General features: G+C 40.8%; 1 protein-coding gene across 1 annotated transcript in view; it reads left to right on the top strand.

Annotated features, from left to right (window-relative positions):
* The window catches only part of DENND1A (DENN domain containing 1A), a gene marked incomplete at its 5' end in the record, with an annotated part of 212,348 nt that overhangs the window by 106,808 nt on the left and 84,659 nt on the right, over positions 1–20,881 (top strand). The window contains 5 exons of the mRNA XM_081339477.1: positions 5,046–5,115; positions 5,688–5,768; positions 7,074–7,127; positions 10,462–10,572; positions 17,520–17,620. Coding sequence (XP_081195603.1) covers positions 5,046–5,115; positions 5,688–5,768; positions 7,074–7,127; positions 10,462–10,572; positions 17,520–17,620 — 417 coding nt within the window. The remainder of the gene's footprint in view (positions 1–5,045; positions 5,116–5,687; positions 5,769–7,073; positions 7,128–10,461; positions 10,573–17,519; positions 17,621–20,881) is intronic.

The following is a 20,881-nucleotide window of genomic DNA, read 5'->3' as shown; positions in this document are numbered from 1 at the left end:
TCTTCTTTTTTTTTTTTTAAAAAAAATTTTATGGCAGGGCTGGGGGCCATTTCAGTAGTAAGGGGTCTTGCCTTCCTTTGTTTAACCTCTGACCTGTGAAAGCCGGAGTTCATCAGAAGCTCTGGAGGAACGGAGAGGAAGAGGAAGTGCTTGGTCACAAATGAAATAGGAGACAAGCATGCCTCGCCAATCCCCAAGTGGGCCACCGCTTGCTTGCTTGCTTGCTTGCTCGGCCCATGGGCTCCAGGCAGGGCGGGGTGGGGGTGGGGTGGGTGGGGTGGGTGGGTGGGGGTTGAGGCTGATGCCTCCAGCCCCTCCCTGTGTTTTGAAAAGGAGACTCACAGTTCTCCCCTCCCTGTTCTGCTTGCTTCTGCTCCGCTGGTAGAAGGGGAAGGGAAGGAAGGAAGGAAGAAAAAAAAAGAGAAAGAAAAAGGAAGGGAGGGAGGAAGGAAAAAGAAGGAAGGGAGGAAGAAGGAAGGAAGGAAGGTAGAAGGAAGAAAGAAAGAAAAGAGGGGAAGGAAGGAAGAGAAAGAAAGAAAGAAAAAGAAAGAAAGAAAGAAAGAAAGAAAGAAAGAAAGAAAGAAAGAGGAAGGAAGGAAGGGAAAAGAAGGAAGGGAGGAAGAAGGAAGAAAGGAAGGTAGAAGGAAGGAAGAAAAGAGGGGTAGGAAGGAAGAAAGAGAAAGAAGAAAGAAAGAAAGAGGGGAAGGAAGGAAGGAAAGGAAGGAAGAAAGAGGAAGGAAGGAAGAAAAATGAAAGAGAAGAAAGAAAGGGAAGGAAGGAAGGAAGAAATGAAGGAAAGAAGGAAAAGGAAGAGGAAGAAAAAGGGGAAGGAAGAAAGAAAGAAAAAGAAAAGAGAAAGGAAGAATGAAAGAGAAAAGGGGGACAGAAGGAGGGAGGAAGGCAAAGAGGAAGGAAGGACGGAAGGAAGAAGGAAGGAAGGCAAAGAGGGGAAGGAAGGAAAGGAAGGAAGGAAGGAAGGAAGGAAAGAAAGAAAGAAAGAAAGAAAAGTCCTACATGTCAGTTGATTCCACCCGGACTAGCTCAAAGCTATGAACCTTCAGCCTCGGGGCAGACCAGGAAGCACAACTTTGGACACAACTCACAACTCCCCAGTAGAGTTGAAGAGGTCCACTGAAGCCACCGATCTGGAGGAGGCCTCTCAGGTGGGTCCTGCCTGAGCCCAGAGAAGCCAGCCCAGAGTCCTTTGAAGAGAGAACACCTGCCCAGCTTTTTATTCCCCCCAGGTGAAAAGACAAACACAGGGCCCTGGAGAGCTTCTCTCGGCCTGTGGTTGCTTAGCAAAGAGATCCCAGATCCCTAAGCAGGCTTCGGTTTTGACACTTAAGCCTTGGAGAAAACCAAGCGCTTAGATCCGAGGAGCGGGCTGGCCATTTCCTCTCGGCCGCTGGGTTAATAACTGCAGTTTGAAATGCCAACATCCCCATTTTTCCCCCAGAAGTTTGAATTCAGGAGAAACTTCCTGACAGCGAGGACAATTAACCAGTGGAACAGCTGGCCACCAGAAATCGTGGGTGCTCCATCACTGGAGGTTTTTTAAGAAGAGGTTAGACAGTCACTTGTCTGAGATGGTGTAGGTTCTCCTGCTTGAGCAGGGGGCTGGACTAGAAGACCTCCAAGGTCCCTTTCTATTCTATTCTATTCTATTCTATTCTATTCTATTCTATTCTATTCTATTCTATTCTATTCTATTCTATTCTATTCTATTCTATTCTATTCTATTCTATCCCATATTTTCTATTCTATTCTGTTCTGTTCTGTTCTGTTCTACTCTACTCTACTCTACTCTATTCCATTTTTATTTTCTATTCTATTCTATTCCATTCCATTCATTTTCTTCTATTCTATTCTATTCTTTAATTCTATTCTATTCTATTCTATTTCTATTCTATTCTATTCCATGTTCTATTCCATATTCTATTCTATTCTATTCTGTAATTCTATTCTATTCTATTCTATTCTATTCTATTCTATTCTATTCTATTCTATTCTATTCTATTCTATTCTATTCTATTCTATTCTATTCTATTCTATTCTATTCTATTCTATTTCCTATTTGATTCTATTTCCTATTCTATTCTTTTCTATTTTCTATTCTATTCTTATTTCTTATTATTCTATTCTATTCTATTCTCTATCATCTATTCTCTTCTATTTTCTCTTCTCTTCTTCTGTGGCTGAGGGATATTCTCTCCCCTCCAGTGCTGCTTCCAGACAATAAAACGTCCAGTCAGAGGCTCCTTTTCCTGCAACTGGGAAACCTCTTCCTTGGTGATTTGTGCCAGTCTTCTTGGAACCGCTGAAAGGACCGTGTTTAGAGGGGGGAGGGATACAACATCATCTACCTCCAGTCTACAACACGGTCCTTTCAACAGTTCCAAGAAGGCTCCGCGCCCATTTGCACCCCTCAGGTGTCCCCGAGGACACAGACAAACCTCCCAGTGGCCTCAAGGACTCTCTAAAAAAGGATGCAAACGACCAGCTGTCTGCAAGGAGTATAAATCCTTCCATTTCCCCACCATCCAGTCAGAGCTGAAGAAGCTTCTGGGCTGAGAAGTGAAACGTCTTCAAAGAGAAAAACAAGAAAGTCCAGTTGCCTCTTGAAAAAGCACTTTTGGGACAACCCTGTCCTGGATGACGGAGAATCTCCAGAGACACTTAGCTTTCCAAGGAGATCTTGACGGCAGCCCTCTCCAGCCATTGTATGGTGTATTTGTTGTGTCTGATTTCATTTATCACTCTGGCCCAGCACTCGGAGCCAAAATATTCTTGCAGCGTCCAAGACAAGGCCTTTCAAGAACCTTTTGCTCTTCACCATGCTCCCATTTTCTCTGGGCAAAAAAAAAAAAGTAACTTTTTTTTATATATGAAGAATGAACCTTTATTGTCAAAGTACAACCATGTATACATTGAGATTGGCTGAGCCTCCCTTTACAGTGACACAAACCCACCATCTTATTACACCATGTGAGCTAATTGCACAACGCACCGGCCTCGCAAGTCAATCGTGCATAAAGTTTATAAAATTATTTCCCGTTCAACAGCCTAACAGCCCATGGATAAAAGCTGTTCTTCAGCCTGTTGGTGCGGCTGGCTATATTCCTATATCTCCTACCCGACGGTAGGAGAGTAAAGAGATACCGTCCAGGGTGTGAGTCATCCCTGAGAATCTTCCTCACTCTTCCAAGGCAGCGAGCCCTGGCGAGGTCATCCAGCGGTGTCAGGGGACAGCCCACAATGTCTTGTGTTGTGCTCACCACCCTCTGTAATGCCTTCCTATCCGCGGCTGTCAGACCAGCATACCAAACCACAATACCATACGAGAGGACGCTCTCTATAGTAGACCGGTAAAAGAGGGTCACAAGCCATTGTTCTACCCTGTTCTTCCGCAAGATCCTGAGAAAGTGAAGTCTCTGTTGGGCCTTTCTGGCCACCTGGGTTGTATTAACTTTCCAGGTCAGATCTTCACAGAGGTAGTAGACTCCCAGAAATTTATAAAGTTTTACAATTATTATTTTAAATAGAATTCAGTAGTAATCATTCAACAAAACGTGTTGTCTGGGTATCTCGTTCGCTAATACAAATGAAATTCCTAATCCCTAAAACCTTTTCTCTGACCAGTGATAAAACAGGTCCCAAGTTTGAAAACGTTCTTGCTTCTTCTTTTTTCCTTCCACCTCAAAGTAAGTCTGTCTCTTTCCGCACAGTCCAGTATTTATTTATTTATTTTTTGTAATTGTTTCTTCTTCTGGTGGTGTTTCTTCGTTCTTCCGGTATTGTGCAAACATAATTCTTGCCACTGTTATCACATGGAAAATCAAATCTGTACTTTGCTTATCACGTGTTTTTTTTTTTTGGCCTTATACCTAGTTAAAAAGACATCAGGAGTCTAATATTTTTATGGGTACTATGGTATTTTAAGTTGTATAATATTTCAGGATAATATGAATTTAAAGCCCAGTTGGAAAGAAGAATAGTTTTAGAAAATTGATATAAATTGTTTTATTTGTGATTGTTTTTATTGGGTATTAGATTGAAAAGTATTATTTTGTATTTGAATAATTATTGATATGATATATATATATATGTTTGGAGTTTATCTATATGAGTTAAAGTACGATAGTTTAAATAGTTTAGGATTGTTTGTGTAAGTTAGATTATGATTGTTTGTATTTTTATACCCTGTATTCTGCTCTGGGAAGTGGGGGGGGGAGGGGAAAGGTGAGGGTTGTGGAGGGGGAAGAGGGTGGGTGGGGAGGGGATTGGGAGGGGTTTTTTTTTGTTAAAGATAAAATGTATTGTAAAACTTTTTAATAAATAAAAAAAAGACATCAGGAGTCTGCCTCCACGACTGATATATTCTGATTTTATCTCAGGGATCAGGGGCATACAAGGAGTGGCGAGATGCTGACATCTCCGCAAGCTTCCTTTGCTTGATCTTTCCCAGGGCTTTTTTTTTTGTCATAGAACGCTCAGAACGGAGTTCCGGCACCTTTTTGGGATGGAACCTTGTAGGGTAGGCAAGGCGGGTTGTATGACCTGTGTGAGTTCCGGCCCCTTTTTCTTTTACAAAAAAAGCACTGCATCTATCTATCTATCTATCTATCTATCTATCTATCTATCTATCTATCTATCTATCTATCTATCTATCTATCTATCTATCATCTATCTATCTATCTATCTATCTATCTATCTATCTATCATCTATCTATCTATCTATCTATCTATCTATCTATCTATCTATCTATCTATCTATCTATCTATCTATCTATCTATCTATCTATCTATCTATCCAGGGCTTTTTTTCTCATAGAACGCTCAGAACGGAGTTCCGGCACCTTTTTGGGATGGAACCTTGTAGGGTAGGCAAGGCGGGTTATATGACATGTGTGAGTTCCGGCACCTTTTTCTTTTACAAAAAAAGCACTGATCTTTCCGTACACCTTTTGCAGGAGAAATGTGGGGTTTTTTTCCCCCCTCGTAACGTTAATGTGCAAATTTATGCTTTTCTTTTTTTCTTTTTTCAGTTACCTCCCGTGGTTTGAAGTCTTTTATAAACTGCTGAATATTCTGGCAGACTACACAGTGAAGGGGCAGGTAAATACACTTCCGTGTGTGACTTCTTGTTCCTCTTGTGGGTTTGAAGAGGTGCGTGTGTTTGAGCGAGACCCAGTGTGTGTGTGTGTAAAGGTAAAGGTTCCCCCGCACATGCGTGCTAGTCGTTTCCGACTCTAGGGGCCGGTGCTCATCTCCGTTTCAAAGCCGAAGAGCCAGCGCTTGTCCGAGGACGTCTCCGTGGTCATGTGGCCGGCATGACTAGACGCCAAAGGCACACGGAACGCTGTTCCCTTCCCACCGTAGCGGTCCCTATTTTTCTACTTGCCTTTTTACGTGCTTTCGAACTGCTAGGCTGGCAGAAGCTGGGATGAGTAACAGGCGCTCACTCTGCTACGCGGCACTCGGGATTCGACCCGCCAAACTGCCGACCTTCTGATCGACAAGCTCAGCGTCCTAACCCACTGAGCCACCGCGTCCCTGTTTGTGTGTGTAGTAGGTCTTTAAAACTTTTATCGTTTGCCAACTCTAGAAGGGACCCAAGTCAGATGTTCTTCTCCCAATGAACGTAACCACCTCGGACAGACCACCTCATTTCTTCTTCTTCGTTTCAGGACAGCCAAAGATGTGAACTTCTCCAGACACTTTACAAACTGCCAATTCCTGAGCCGGCTTCTTCAGTTCATCTCAGTGTGGTAAGCTTTCCTAAAAATGGGAAAAGTCTGGGTTTTTTGTTGTTGTTGTTTTGGTCTGGAGAAGGGTGCAAGTCTTCAGTCACTGTCTTGGGGGCTCCACAGAAGTCCCAGGAGCAGAGATGACTTTTCCCCATTCTTTTTTCCCCCTCTCCAATATTTTATTAATTTTTATAGTCACAAATGCTTAATATTGTCTGGCTTCCAATGCTTAACTTACTAATAATGCATGTTAAACTCCTTTCTCTCTACCTCATTTTTTCTAGCCATTGATAAAATGCATCCCATGTTCTAAAACAGGCATGTCAAACTCGTGACATCACGTGACGTATCGGGACTTTTCCTCCATTGCCGGCAATGGGATGGGCGCGGTTTCAGCGTGATGCATCCGGCCCACGGGCCGGAAGTTTGACATGCCTGTTCTAAAATATTCTGAGTCTTCTTTCTTTTTCATTTTCAGTGTCAAATCTGTCCATTTCTGCACAATCTAACATTTTCTTAATTATCTCTTCCTCCGCTGGTAATTCTTCATCTTTCCAATGTTGAGCAAATACAATTCTCGCCGCAGTTAACACATGCAGCGTTAAATATACACATTCCTTCTCATCATTTCGTACGATTGTGCCTAAGAAAAATAATTCTGGCTTGAAAATCCATGTGTTTTTTTTAATCATTTTTCCTCTAACCACATATGTATTCTTGAGACCGAAATCTTTTGACTTTAGGACATGTCCACCAAAGATGCCTGGTTTTTTGTCTACATATCCAACAATTACCAGACATATTTTTAAACATTTTCGCTAACCTCACAGGTGCTAAGTGCCATCTGTAAAACATTTTATATAGGTTTTCTTTGTAAGCTACCGCCTTTGTTATTTTAGAATTTCTTTCCCGAAACCTTTCCCCATTCCTAACCACCACATTGGCTTAAGATATGCCAAGAGGGATCTTTTCCTGGAATCTCCATGAATATGAAAGAACACTTAAGCCTATCGATAACAAATCCATACCTTGTATTTAGCATCACTGCATTTTGGATTGTCCAGTTGGGGTTCCCTTGGGTTTACGGCATCAGTGGTGTATGCTGAAGTTTTTTTTTCTTGTTTTTTTTCAAGCAGTAGATCAATGCTCCTGGCAATGTGTGGAGGTCAGCTGGGTGGACCTTCTGGGGCTTGAAGTCCACGCATCTTCAAGTTATCAAGTTTGTGAATCTCTGCAGTAGAGTGTAAATATGTCAAAATAAATGGAAATTTTAGCTGCATTATTTTTTTCTTTCTCTCTCCCCCCCCCCCCGCCCTTCCCCTTCAGCACTCTTACTTTACGGTGCCCGACACCAGGGAACTTCCCAGCATCCCCGAAAATGTAAGTCTCTGCTGTGGGAAAAATAAAGATTTATGGGAATGCTTGTAGATCAGAATAAAAAGCTTGCTTGCCAGTTTTAGTTTGGATCCCAAGAGTTTGGGATAGGGTAGGGTAGGGTAGGGTAGGGTAGGGTAGGGTAGAGTAGAGTAGAGTAGAGTAGAATATGGAATGGAATGGAATAGAATGGAATGGAATAGAATAGAATAGAATAGAATAGAATAGAATAGAATAGAATAGAATAGAATAGAATAGAATAGAATGGAGGAATAGAATAGAATAGAATAGAATAGAATAGAATAGAATAGAATATGGAATGGAATGGAATAGAATAGAATAGAATAGAATAGAATAGAATAGAATAGAATAGAATAGAATAGAATAGAATAGAATAGAATAGAATAGAATAGAATAGAATAGAATAGAATAGAATAGAATAGAATAGAATAGAATAGAATAGAATAGAATAGAATAGAATAGAATAGAATAGAATAGAATAGAATATGGAATAGAATAGAATAGAATAGAATATGGAATGGAATGGAATGGAATAGAATAGAATAGAATAGAATAGAATAGAATAGAATAGAATAGAATAGAATAGAATAGAATAGAATAGAATAGAATAGGAATAGAATAGAATAGAATAGAATAGAATAGAATAGAATAGAATAGAATAGAATAGAATAGAATAGAATAGAATAGAATAGAATAGAATAGAATAGAATAGAATAGAATAGAATAGAATAGAATAGAATAGAATAGAATAGAATAGAATATGGAATGGAATGGAATAGAATAGAATAGAATAGAATAGAATAGAATAGAATAGAATAGAATAGAATAGAATAGAATAGAATAGAATAGAATAGAATAGAATAGAATATGGAATGGAATGGAATGGAATGGAATGGAATAGAATAGAATAGAATAGAATAGAATAGAATAGAATAGAATAGAGAATGGAATGGAATAGAATAGAATAGAATAGAATAGAATAGAATAGAATAGAATAGAATAGAATAGAATAGAATAGAATAGAATAGAATAGAATAGAATAGAATAGAATAGAATAGAATAGAATATGGAATGGAATGGAATGGAATAGAATAGAATAGAATAGAATAGAATAGAATAGAATAGAATAGAATAGAATATGGAATGGAATGGAATGGAATGGAATGAATAGAATGGAATAGAATAGAATAGAATAGAATAGAATAGAATAGAATAGAATAGAATAGAATAGAATAGAATGGAGCTGGAAGGGACCTTGGAGGTCTTCTAGTCCAGTCCCCTGCTCAAGCAGGAGGACTTATACCATCTCAGACAGGTGATTGTCCAGTCTCTTTTTTAAAAACTTCCAGAGATGGAGCGCCCACGATTTCTGGAGGCAAAGCTGTTCTACTGGTTGATTGTTCTCATTGTCAGGAAGTTTCTCTTTAATTTCAGGCTGTTTCTCTCCTTGATCAGTTTCCAACCGTTGTTTCTCGTCCTGCCTTCTGGTGCTTTGGAGAATAATGTGACCTCCTCCTCTTCTTTGTGGCAGCCCCTCAGATACTGGAATACTGCTATCATGTCTCCCCTATTTCTTCTTTTCCTTAGACTAGCTAAACCCAAGTCCCGCAGCTGTTCTTCATATGTTTTAGCCTCCAGGCCTTTGATCATCTTAGTTGCTCTTCTCTGAAATTTTTTCAAGACTATCAACATCTTTTTTGTGATATAGTGACCAAAATTGGCTGCAGTATTCCAGGTGTGGTCTTACTAGGGTTTTAGAAAGCGGTAATAATACTTCGCGTGATTTTGATTCTATGCCTCTGTTTATTCAGCTCAGGATTGTATTAGCTTTTTTGGCGGCTGCTGCACACGGCTGGCTCATAGTTCAGTGATCGTCCACTAGGACTTCAAGGTCCCTCTCACATTTACTGTTTTTGAGCTAGGTCTCACCCAATCTGTATTTGTGCCTTTGGTTTTTCCTGCCTAAAGTGTAAGACTTTGCTTTTCTCCACAGTTTAGCAACTTAGCATCTGGGTAGCACGAAGATTGCCTTTTTTTTTTTTACAGCCCTGCCAAGTTATCTCCATGTGCTGCTGTGGTATCTGTACCACGGTGGCAGGAAGTGGCCACTACTTCTAAACAGTTTCTGTTTAGACACAAATATCTTGCTAATCAGCACAGATGGAGTAGGAACCACGGGGAGGGAGGAACTGCATGCCAGTTGAACAGGTTTATTTGAAAACAGAGTCTATGCTATTCTCCTAGCCTCTTCCACTGGACGGTTCTCCCTCTTAGCTGGCCAGTAAGGCTTGAGTTAAACCGACGAGCCACATGGAGTGTGTTGGTGCTGCCCATGATCTTCACGCTGGCACTCTTGAGTTCTTATCACCCCTCTGAGCTAATCACTCTTGTCTGCCTTGTGGAAGAGAGCGTATTTTTATGAGCAGAAAAGTCTGCAGAAATCTCGGAGGAAGATCATAAAATATTGACGGTTTGGGTTGAGTTAAGATTAGATAGATAATTTCCTGTCTTGCAAGGCCATTAGTCCATTATTTAGGCCGGTCTAGAGAAAAAGAAGGACGAGGGGGGACAGGATAGCAGGATCCCAATATTTTGAGGGGCTGCCACAAAGAAGAGGAAGGGGTCAACTTATTTTCCAAAGCACCAGAAGGCAAGACAAGAAACGACGGATGGAAACTAACCAAGGAGAAATCCAAGCTAGAACTAAGGAGAAACTTCCTAACAGTGAGGACAATCAACCAGTGGAACAGCTTGCCAATAGACGTTGTGGGTGCTCCATCACCGGAGGTTTTTAAGAAGAGACTGGATAGCCACTTGTCTGGCATGGTCTAGGGCAGGGGTCTTCAAACCTGGCCCTTTTATGACCTGTGGACTTCAACTCCCAGAATTCCTCAGACAGCATGCCTGGCTGAGGAATTCTGGGAGTTGTAGTCCACAGGTCATAAAAGGGCCAGGTTTGAAGACCCTTGGTCTAGGGCAGGGGTAGGCAACCTCGGCTCTTTTATGACTCATGGACTTCAACTCCCAGAATTCCTAAGTCAGCTATGCTGACTCAGGAATTCTGGGAGTTGAAGTCCATGAGTCATAAAAGAGCCGAGGTTGCCTACCCCTGGTCTAGGGTCACCTGCTTGAGCAGGGGAGTTGGACTAGAAGACCTCCAACGTCCCTTCCAGCTCTGTTCTGATTGATTGATTGATTGATTGATTAAGGTTTCTCTCCCACCTTAGATGCTAGCTTGAGAGTGACTATTGAGGTGTGTCACACCTCCCTTGGCTGGGAGACAATTTCCTAACCATCCTTCGCTCCTTTTCCTTCCTAGAGAAATCTGACCGAGTATTTTGTCGCCGTGGATGTCAACAACATGCTGCATTTGTATGCTAGCATGCTCTACGAACGCCGCATCCTCATTTGCTGCAGCAAATTGAGCACGGTACGTTGGAAAAGGGAAGGTGGTGATTCGGCACACTTTCCCGCTGAGTCGCTGGTGGAGGTATTAGCAGCGGAGCCTAATGGGCGAATCTAGCCTTGCTAGAAGTTGGCTGAGCTTCACCTCACGAAGTTGTGAATGCTCACAACACTGCCCTGGTTTGAAAGAGGGGTCAAAGAGGCCACCTAGGTCAAAACCGAACAACCCCTCCCTCAACAGAGGGGGAGGGATACAACATCATCCATCTCCAGTCTACAACACTGTCCTTTTCGCAGTTCCAGGAAGGCTCCACACCCATTTGCACCACTCAGGTGACCCCGAGGAGACAGACAAACCTCCAAGTGGCCTCAACGACTCTCTAAAAAGAAGGCAAATGACCGGCGGTCTGCAAGGAGTATCAATCCTCCCAAGTCATAAAAGGGCCAAGTTTGAAGACCCCTGGAATAAGGCATTAACCCTGAACCTCAATTTTTTTTACTTTTCCATAATATTATAAACTAGCCATTTCTATAACAGCAAATCAACCCGATCGGTAAAACCCAAAATAAAAGTTTCATTCCCCCCACCCACCCACCTCCACCTCGAGCACAAAGTCCAGAAACGGTTTCCAAGTAGAAAACAAAAACACTTCCATCCTTTTCTTCAACCAAAGCGGTCGATTTAGCCATCTCTGCTAACTCTGCCTTGGTGGAGCAGTGGGCTGATGCCTCCTTAAGTAACACCAGCTGCCTGCAATTAGTGCAGGTTCGAGTCCCACCAGGCTCAAGGTTGACTCAGCCTTCCATCCTTCCGAGGTAGGTAAAATGAGGACCCAGATTGTTGGGGGCAATTAAGCTGACTTTGTAATAATGCCGCTTGGGGTGTGTGTGAAAGCCCTAATAAGCAGGCATATACATAGAATGAAGGCTACTGCTAAGCTTGTAAGCCGCCCTGAGTCTTCGGGGAAGGGCGGGATATAAATGGAATTAAAAAAAAAATAGAATAGAATAGAATAGAATTAAGAAGAATGGAATGGATTGGAATAGAATATAGAATGGAATGGAATAAAATAGAATAGAATAGAATAGAATAGAATAGAATAGAATAGAATAGAATAGAATAGAATAGAATAGAATAGAATAGAATAGAATAGAATAGAATAGAATAGAATAGAATAGAATAGAATAGAATAGAATAGAATAGAATAGAATAGCCTTGGTGGCGCAGTGGGCTAATGCCTCCTTCAGTAACACCAGCTGCCTGCAATTAGTGCAGGTTCGAGTCCCACCAGGCTCAAGGTTGACTCAGCCTTCCGTCCTTCCGAGGTAGGTAAAATGAGGACCCAGATTGTTGGGGGCAATTAAGCTGTCTTTGTAATAATGCCGCTTGGGGTGTGTGTGAAAGCCCTAATAAGCAGGCATATACATAGAATGAAGGCTACTGCTAAGCACATTGGTTTGTGCTTTAAATTGTAAGCCGCCCTGAGTCTTCGGAGAAGGGCGGGATATAAATGGGATTTTTAAAAAAAAACTTTTCTTTTCTGGGTGTCATCGCTTCGGAAGAACATTCACACCGGCCTGTTGTTTTTGTACACTGCATCGATGGCTAGATTGCTGGTTGCTTGTTTTCTGGAGGCAAAAGGAAAAAAGGAAAAAAAAAGGAAGAAAAGAATGGATCGACGATGCTTTCAGAATGGATCTCCTCGTGACCTCTTGGCGAACTCCGATGGGGGGGATGATAAAAATCTCGGTTTTCCGCAATTTTGTTGGATAAGGATGCTGGCTTAATGCTACTTAAAGAGTCCATCAAGCGCTGGAGAGATGAAAGTCACAGCACACTTAAGCCCGTTCTCGTTACATTTCTTATTTTTTTTTTTAAAAAAAAATGACTTTACTATCCACAATGTTCCAGTTGGGTTTAGATCAGAGTTTAGATCTGTAGTTCGCAAGGTTTTACCAGTCGCAAAAGCTTGTTAAGAAAATGTTCTGTTTTTGGTTTTTCCTAGCCGTTCGTTCGGGAAATAGGTATTGATTGCAGAGGGAGGTTGTTCGTTTCATTTTGTTTTGCTTTTCCCCTGGATAAATGGCAAATTAATTCCCCCCCCCCATACACACACACACAGACACTAATGCTGTTGACTTAGACATGTGGGGTGTCTGGATTGGAGAGACTCCGCACCATGCAGCCTGATTTTGAGAGTATGAATTGAACTCCAGCAAAAGCACCAGAGGGCAGGACAAGAAACAACGGTTGGAAACTGATCAAAGAGAGAAGCAACCTGGAATTAAGGAGAAACTTCCTAACAGTGAGGACAATTAACCAGTGGAACGGAAGTTGCCTCCAGAAGTTGTAGGAGTTTCATCACTGGAGATGTTTATGAAGAAACTAGACAATCACCTGTCTGAGACGGTGTAGGTTCTCCTGCTTGAGCAGGGGGCTGGACTAGAAGACCTCCAAGGTCCCTTCCAGCTTCTATTCTGATTCTGACTTTCCGGATGTGTTGTTTTTAATGGTTTGATCGTTTCCGAACTCTAAGCCGCCCAGTGTTGCTGGGTTGGAGTTGAGCGGCTCTAAAAAAAGAAAAGAAAAAAAGAGTTAAATAAACGAAATAAATCTGGGGAAGAGTCTCTCCCGTGTGCCAAAACACGGGCCGGTTTCTTTTTCTGTTCTGTTCTGTTCTATTCTATTCTATTCTATTCTATTCTATTCTATTCTATTCTATTCTATTCTATTCTATTCTATTCTATTCTATTCTATTCTATTCTTATTTTCTTTAATTCTATTCTATTCTGTTCTGTTCTATTCTATTCTATTCTTATTTTCTTTAATTCTATTCTATTCTATTCTATTCTATTCTATTCTATTCTATTCTATTCTATTCTATTCTATTCTATTCTTATTTTCTTCTATTCTATTCTATTCTATTCTATTCTATTCTATTCTATTCTATTCTATTCTATTCTATTCTTATTTTCTTTAATTCTATTCTGTTCTATTCTATTCTATTCTATTCTATTCTATTCTATTCTATTCTATTCTATTCTATTCTATTCTATTCTATTCTATTCTATTCTATTCTATTCTATTCTATTCTATTCTTATTTTCTTTAATTCTATTCTAGTTCTGTTCTATTCTTATTTTCTTTAATTCTATTCTATTCTATTCTATTCTATTCTATTCTATTCTATTCTATTCTATTCTATTCTATTCTATTCTATTCTATTCTATTCTATTCTATTCTATTCTATTCTATTCTATTCTATTCTATTCTATTCTATTCTATTCTATTCTATTCTATTCCATATTCTATTCTATTCTATTCTATTCTATTCTATTCTATTCTATTCTATTCTATTCTATTCTATTCTATTCTATTCTATTCTTATTTTCTTTAATTCTATTCTATTCTATTCTTATTCTCTTTAATTCTATTCTATTCTATTCTATTCTATTCTATTCTATTCTATTCTATTCTATTCTATTCTATTCTATTCTATTCTTATTTTCTTTAATTCTATTCTATTCTATTCTATTCTATTCTATTCTATTCTATTCTATTCTATTCTATTCTATTCTATTCTATTCTATTCTATTCTATTCTATTCTATTCTATTCTATTCCATATTCTATTCTATTCTATTCTATTCTATTCTATTCTATTCTATTCTATTCTATTCTATTCATTTTCTTTAATTCTATTCTATTCTATTCTATTCTATTCTATTCTATTCTTATTTTCTTTAATTCTATTCTATTCTATTCTATTCTATTCTATTCTATTCTATTCTTATTTTCTTTAATTCTATTCTATTCTATTCTATTCTATTCTATTCTATTCTATTCTATTCTATTCTATTCTATTCTATTCTTATTTTCTTCTATTCTATTCTATTCTATTCTATTCTATTCTATTCTTATTTTCTTTAATTCTATTCTATTCTATTCTTATTTTCTTTAATTCTATTCTATTCTATTCTATTCTATTCTATTCTATTCTATTCTATTCTATTCTATTCTATTCCATATTCTATTCTATTCTATTCTATTCTATTCTATTCTATTCTATTCTATTCTATTCTATTCTATTCTATTCTATTCTATTCTATTCTATTCTTATTTTCTTTAATTCTATTCTATACTATTCTTATTTTCTTTAATTCTATTCTATTCTATTCTATTCTTATTTTCTTTAATTCTATTCTATTCTATTCTATTCTATTCTATTCTTATTTTCTTTAATTCTATTCTATTCTATTCTATTCTATTCTATTCTATTCTTATTTTCTTTAATTCTATTCTATTCTATTCTATTCTATTCTATTCTATTCTATTCTATTCTATTCTATTCTATTCTATTCTATTCTATTCTATTCTATTCTATTCTATTCTATTCCTATTCTATTCATCTATTCTATTCATCTATTCTATTCTATTCTATTCTATAACCGGCAGTGAAAAATATTTCTTCTGCCTTAGCTCCTTTTAGGACAACCCTGCCTGTCATTCGAAACGAAGCCAAAACAGATTAATTTTCTAGTATGTTCCATAAACCAGTCACGAAGGAGCATGGGATGGATAATGGTGAATTTTGAAAAATGTTCCTACATGGGCAATTAGTCAATTGATTCCATGTTTTCATTCCGGGTTTGGCTTTGTTTTTTGCTCAGTTTTCCAAACTAAAGAACTTCCATGGCGAAGCCTCTTGTTCTTCAGGTGAAGATTATTAAGAACTGCTATTAAGGAATGTTTTTCTTTGTAGAAAAGGCATTTGAAAAAAGTTTAGCAGGCAAAAATTGGATCCACGTATCGACACCCCCGCAGTATACTTAGAATTCCTTATAATTCAGGCAGGGATTCCGAATTATTCCGAATTATGAGCACCATATAGAATAAAATTCTGTTTTTTGCATTAAAAAGCTTCTCTCTCGGTCATAAAGCCCACTAAGGGACTATCCGTGCCTTGTCTGTCTTTTCCTTGGGTGTAATTGTTGGGAAGAAGGGAAGACAAGACAGGGGAGGCATCTGTTTCTCGAGGAGCAAATGACAAAATCTGTTATTTTTAGAGGGTTGGTTTTTTTTAAATGGCTGTTTTCCTGCTTTGGATTCTCCAAATCCCAAGCTCCATTCCAGGAACTTTGGCCAACCTCTTTCTAACATACCAAGTTTGGCCATCATAGTGCCGAACAAAACATCTTGTAGGAAGTAACCCTTAACGAGTGAAAGTATGGGGGACTGCGAGCAAATCAAACCGTAGTTTCCTCAAGCTTTGTGGCGGAACGCCTTCCAAAGGTGGCTTTGAGGTGGCTTGTTTTCACTTCCCCCCCCCCCCGCCTTTGATTTTCTGAAGCAAAGTCTTGTGAGGTGGTTTAATAGTCCAGAGGTCCCCAACCTTGGCAACTTTAAGGCTTGTGGACTTCAAGCTGGCTGAGGAATTCTGGGAGTTGAAGTCCACAAGCCTTAAAGTTGCCAAGGTTGGGGACCCCTGTAATGGTCTATGAGTTCTTAGTCTATGATTTTAGGGGAAGCCCTCCTGTTCTACCACCTCTTACAATACTAGACAACACAGTATCAATAGTAGAGACCTTCAAGTTTCTATTAAGAATTTAGGACTTGAAATGGACACCTGACATCACAAACGTCATCCGAAAAGCACAACAAAGGATCTGCTGAACATCTAATTCCCACCACACTGGCTTATGCCCGAGGATGTCAAACCACGTAGTAGGGCTGTAGTACTATTAACCTTCACATCTTTCCTATTACCTACTCCTTTGGCATTTTATGACTATCACTTTGTTGTTTGTATCACATGATTTATTGATTGTTGTTTTTTTTTGAGTATCCGATGACTATCGCTGAGCGTTGTATCTTGTGAATGATGATTGTATTTTATGGTTATGATCATGATGCATCACTTGTTGCTTGTGTGTGCACTGACAACTTCTGCACCCGAGACAAATTCCTTGTGTGTCAAATCACACTTGACCAATGAAAAATTCTCTTCTCTTCTCTTCTCTTCTCTTCTCTTCTCTTCTCTTCTCTTCTCTTCTCTTCTCTTCTCTTCTCTTCTCTTCTCTCTTCTCTTCTCTTCTCTTCTCTCCTCTCCTCTCCACTCCACTCCACTCCACTCCACTCCCTTCTCTTCTCTTCTCTTCTCTTCTCTTCTCTTCTCTTCTCTTCTCTTCTCTTCTCTTCTCTTCTCTTCTCTTCTCTTCTCTTCTCTTCTCTTCTCTTCTCTCTTCTCTCTTCTCTTCTCCTCTCCACTCCACTCCACTCCACTCCACTCCACTCCACTCCACTGTCTTCTCTTTTCTTCTCTTCTCTTCTCTTCTCTTCTCTTCTCTTCTCTTCTCTTCTCTTCTCTTCTCTTCTCTTCTCTTCTCTTCTCTTCTCTTCTCTTCTCTTCTCTCCTCTCCTCTCCACTCCACTCCACTCCACTCCACTCTCTTCTCTTCTCTTCTCTTCTCTTCTCTTCTCTTCTCTTCTCTTCTCTTCTCTTCTCTTCTCTTCTCTTCTCTTCTCTTCTCTTCTCTTCTCTTCTCTTCTCTTCTCTTCTCTTCTCCTCTCCTCTCCTCTCCTCTCCTCTCCTCTCCTCTCCTCTCCTCTCCACTCCACTCCACTCCACTCCACTCCACTCTCTTCTCTTCTCTTCTCTTCTCTTCTCTTCTCTTCTCTTCTCTTCTCTTCTCTTCTCTTCTCTTCTCTTCTCTTCTCTTCTCTTCTCTCCTCTGCTCTGCTCTGCTCTGCTCTGCTCTGCTCTGACGTTGCCCAAACTTTGCCCAATGTTCTCAACCCCGGGAAAGGATCAAAAATCTAGCCTCAGCTATCAACGAGAGGGTCCACTGAGGCACTTTCTCCATTCTCCATCTGGAGCTCACCAACCGGTGGAGTTGTGTTGGAATAATCTTGGGATGGATCTCCCCGTTTTGCCCAGCTGAGCTGATATTTGTCGTTTTTTTTGTTCTTTCAGTTAACTGCCTGCGTCCACGGCTCAGCCTCCTTGCTTTACCCAATGTTTTGGCAACACGTTTACATCCCTGTCCTGCCTCCTCACCTGTTGGACTACTGCTGGTAAGACTATGTGCTCTTTCCTAGAAATCTTTCTGAGGATCTGAGGGGTTTCAACGATGTCAAGACCTATGTAAGTTTTCTGAAGGGTTCAGCCTAAATGTGCATATACTGCTAGTCCTCTTCTTACACCCGTTTCTTTTGCGACTGTTCAAAGTTACCGTGACACTGGGGGGAAAAAGTGACTTAACGGCCATTTTTCACACGACCGTTGCAGCATCCACCAGGGCCACGTGACTCACATTCGGATGCTTGGCAACTGACTCACGTTTACGACGGTTGCAGTGTCCCGGGGGTCACGTGATCCCCTTTTGCGACCTTCTTCCTTGTGGCAGCCCCTCAGATACTGGAACGCTGCTATCGTGTCTCCCCTATTTCTTCTTTTCTTTAGGCTAGCCAAACCCCAAGTCCCGCAGCCGTTCTTCGTATGTTTTAGTCTCCAGGCCTTTAATCGTCTTAGTTGCTCTTCTCTGAACTTTTTCCAAAGCCCCAACATCTTTTTTTATAATGTTGAGACTCTGGAAAGTGTGCAGAAAAGAGCAGCATAAAGGCACCCAGTGATCTTCTGATGCCCTCACCACATCTCCCTAAGCATCAGCTCTCTGTTCCTTCCCCATGGCCCCTCGTTGGACATTACAGCACGAAAGCTGACAATCTCTGGGCTGCATATTTCACATCTTGGGGGGCCTTTTAAGAGAAATACAGGGAGGGAGGTGGCTGCTGGAGGGGTGCCCCCTTTTCTGGAAGAACACCTTGCTTTATTTTTTTTAAAAACTTTTCCCCTCTTCAAAGTGGCATCCATTCATTATCCTCCAAGGCTGCCCAACCGGCCTTGGGTAGCTAATCCATTCGCCGGCTTTTGAGTTTAAGAAGTGTGTGTGTGTGTGTGGGGGGGGAAAACGGCACGGGGGTGGGGGGTGGATGAGAAGGGATCTCCGGGGTCTTCCCGCGTTAAGGAAGCAGCGGGAATCTCAGTAGCGTTGGAAGTGAGGTGTCTGAACTTGCTTGAAACATGTAAATTTCCAGGCGGGTTTTGTTCCGCGCGGCAGATGATTTCAAGGCTAAGTGCCTTCCTCGGTTGGAAGGCTGGTTCCCAGTCGTTTGCAAGACCAGCGTCGTCGTCGGCTTTTCCTGGCCTAATAGGATGTGGTTGTGCGTTCCTAATTAACACAAAGAAAGAAGCCGCTCCTGACGGTGGCATCTTCAGGTGTTCACTGCAAGGAGCTGCTGGGTCATATCCCTGCCACGCAGAGGTGGCTGTGAAGATTTTATTTATTTTATTTTATTTTATTTTAATCCCATTTATATCCCGCCCTTCTCCGAAGACTCAGGGCGGCTTACAATTTAAGAAGCACAAATCAATGTGCTTAGCAGTAGCCTTCATTCTATGTATATGCCTGTTTTATTAGGGCTTTCCCCACCCCCCAAGCAATTATTTAATTCTTTTTTAAATTTTTGTATCCTCTATTTATTTGTGCCCTGTTCACCGCCCTGAGTCCCTCGGGAGAAGGGCGGTATACAAATTTAATAAATACAAATACAAATTATTACAAAGTCAGCTTATTGCCCCCAACAGTCCGGGTCCTCAGAGACAGAACGGACATCAAAAGAAACCGGCCCGTGTTTTGGCACACGGGAGAGACTCTTCCCCAGATTTATTTCGTTTATTTAACTCTTTTTTTCTTTTCTTTTTTTAGAGCCGCTCAACTCCAACCCAGCAACACTGGGCGGCTTAGAGTTCGGAAATGATCAAACCATTAAAAACAACACATCCGGAAAGTCAGAATCAGAATAGAACCGGAAGGGACCTAGGAGGTCTTCTAGTCCAGCCCCCTGCTCAAGCAGGAGAACCTATGCCATTTCAGACAAGTGACTGTCCAGTCTCTTCTTAAAAACCTCCAGGGATGGAGCCCCTACGACTTCTGGTGGCAAGCTGTTCCACTGGTTAATTGTCCTCATTGTTAAGGAAGTTTCTCCTTAATTCCAGGTTGCTTCTCTCCTTGGTTAGTTTCCATCTGTTCTTTCTTGTCCTGCCTTCTGGTGCTTTGGGAAATAATTTGAGCCCCTGTTCTTTGTGGCAGCCCCTCAAACACTGGAATCCTGCTATCCGCTCCCCCCCAGTCCTTCTTTTCTCTAGACTGGCCATTCCCAAATCCCGCAGCCGTACTTCATATGTTTTAGTCTACAGGCCTTTAATCATCTTAGTTGCTCTTCTCTGCACTTTTTCCCCCAAAGTCTCAACGTCTTTTTTGTAACACGGTGACCAAAAACTGGATGGAGGATTCCAGGTGTGGCCTTACTAGAGAATTTATAAAGCGGTACTAATACTTCACGTGATTTTGATTCTTATTTTATTATTTTTTTTAATTTTAATTCCATTTATATCCCGCCCTTCTCCGAAGACTCAGGGCGGCTTACAAGCTTAGCAGTAGCCTTCATTCTATGTATATGCCTGCTTATTAGGGCTTTCACACACACACACACACACAAGCGGCATTATTACAAAGTCAGCTTAATTGCCCCCAACAATCTGGGTCCTCATTTTACCTACCTGGGAAGGATGGGAGGCTGAGTCAACCTTGAGCCTGGTGGGACTCGAACCTGCGCTAATTGCAGGCAGCTGGTGTTACTTAAGGAGGCATTAGCCCACTGCTCCACCTCTGTTTATACAACCAAGGATCGTGTTAGCTTTTTTGGCTGCTGCCACACACGGCGGGCTCGTCTCTAAGCGATTGTCCACTAGGACTTCAAGGTCCCTCTCGCAGTAAGTCCACCACGGAGTCCAAATTTTCTGCTGCCAAGTGGGACAGTTGTTAAATGAATTTTACCACCTTTCTTGGCGCAGTTTCAAACGAATCACTGTTGTTGTTAAAATCAGTGACACGGTCGTTAAGTGAATCCAGCTCTCCCACCCACCCCCCTTTGAAATTTGCTTGCTGAAAGATCGCCAGAGGGAATCGCGTGACCTGGAACGTTGCCAACGTCATAACTACGAGTCGGATGCCAAACGTCTGAAACTTGGATCACATGACCGTGAGGAATGTGGCTAAGGTCGTTTCAGTGTGAGAAATGATCGTAAGTCGCTTTTTCTGTGCCGTGGTAACTTTGAACGGCCACTAAACGAACTCTTGTAACTTGAGAACTAGCTATAACATGATATGATAGCAGTGTTCCAATATCTCAGGGGCTGCCACAAAGAAGAGGCAGGACAAGAAGCAACGGATGGAAACTAACCAAGGAGAGAAGCAACCTAGAACTAAGGAG

Source organism: Vipera berus (assembly GCF_964194415.1).
Source record: "Vipera berus genome assembly, chromosome: 15".
Taxonomy (NCBI): Eukaryota; Metazoa; Chordata; class Lepidosauria; order Squamata; family Viperidae; genus Vipera; species Vipera berus.
This window is presented reverse-complemented; position numbering and strand designations above follow the sequence as displayed.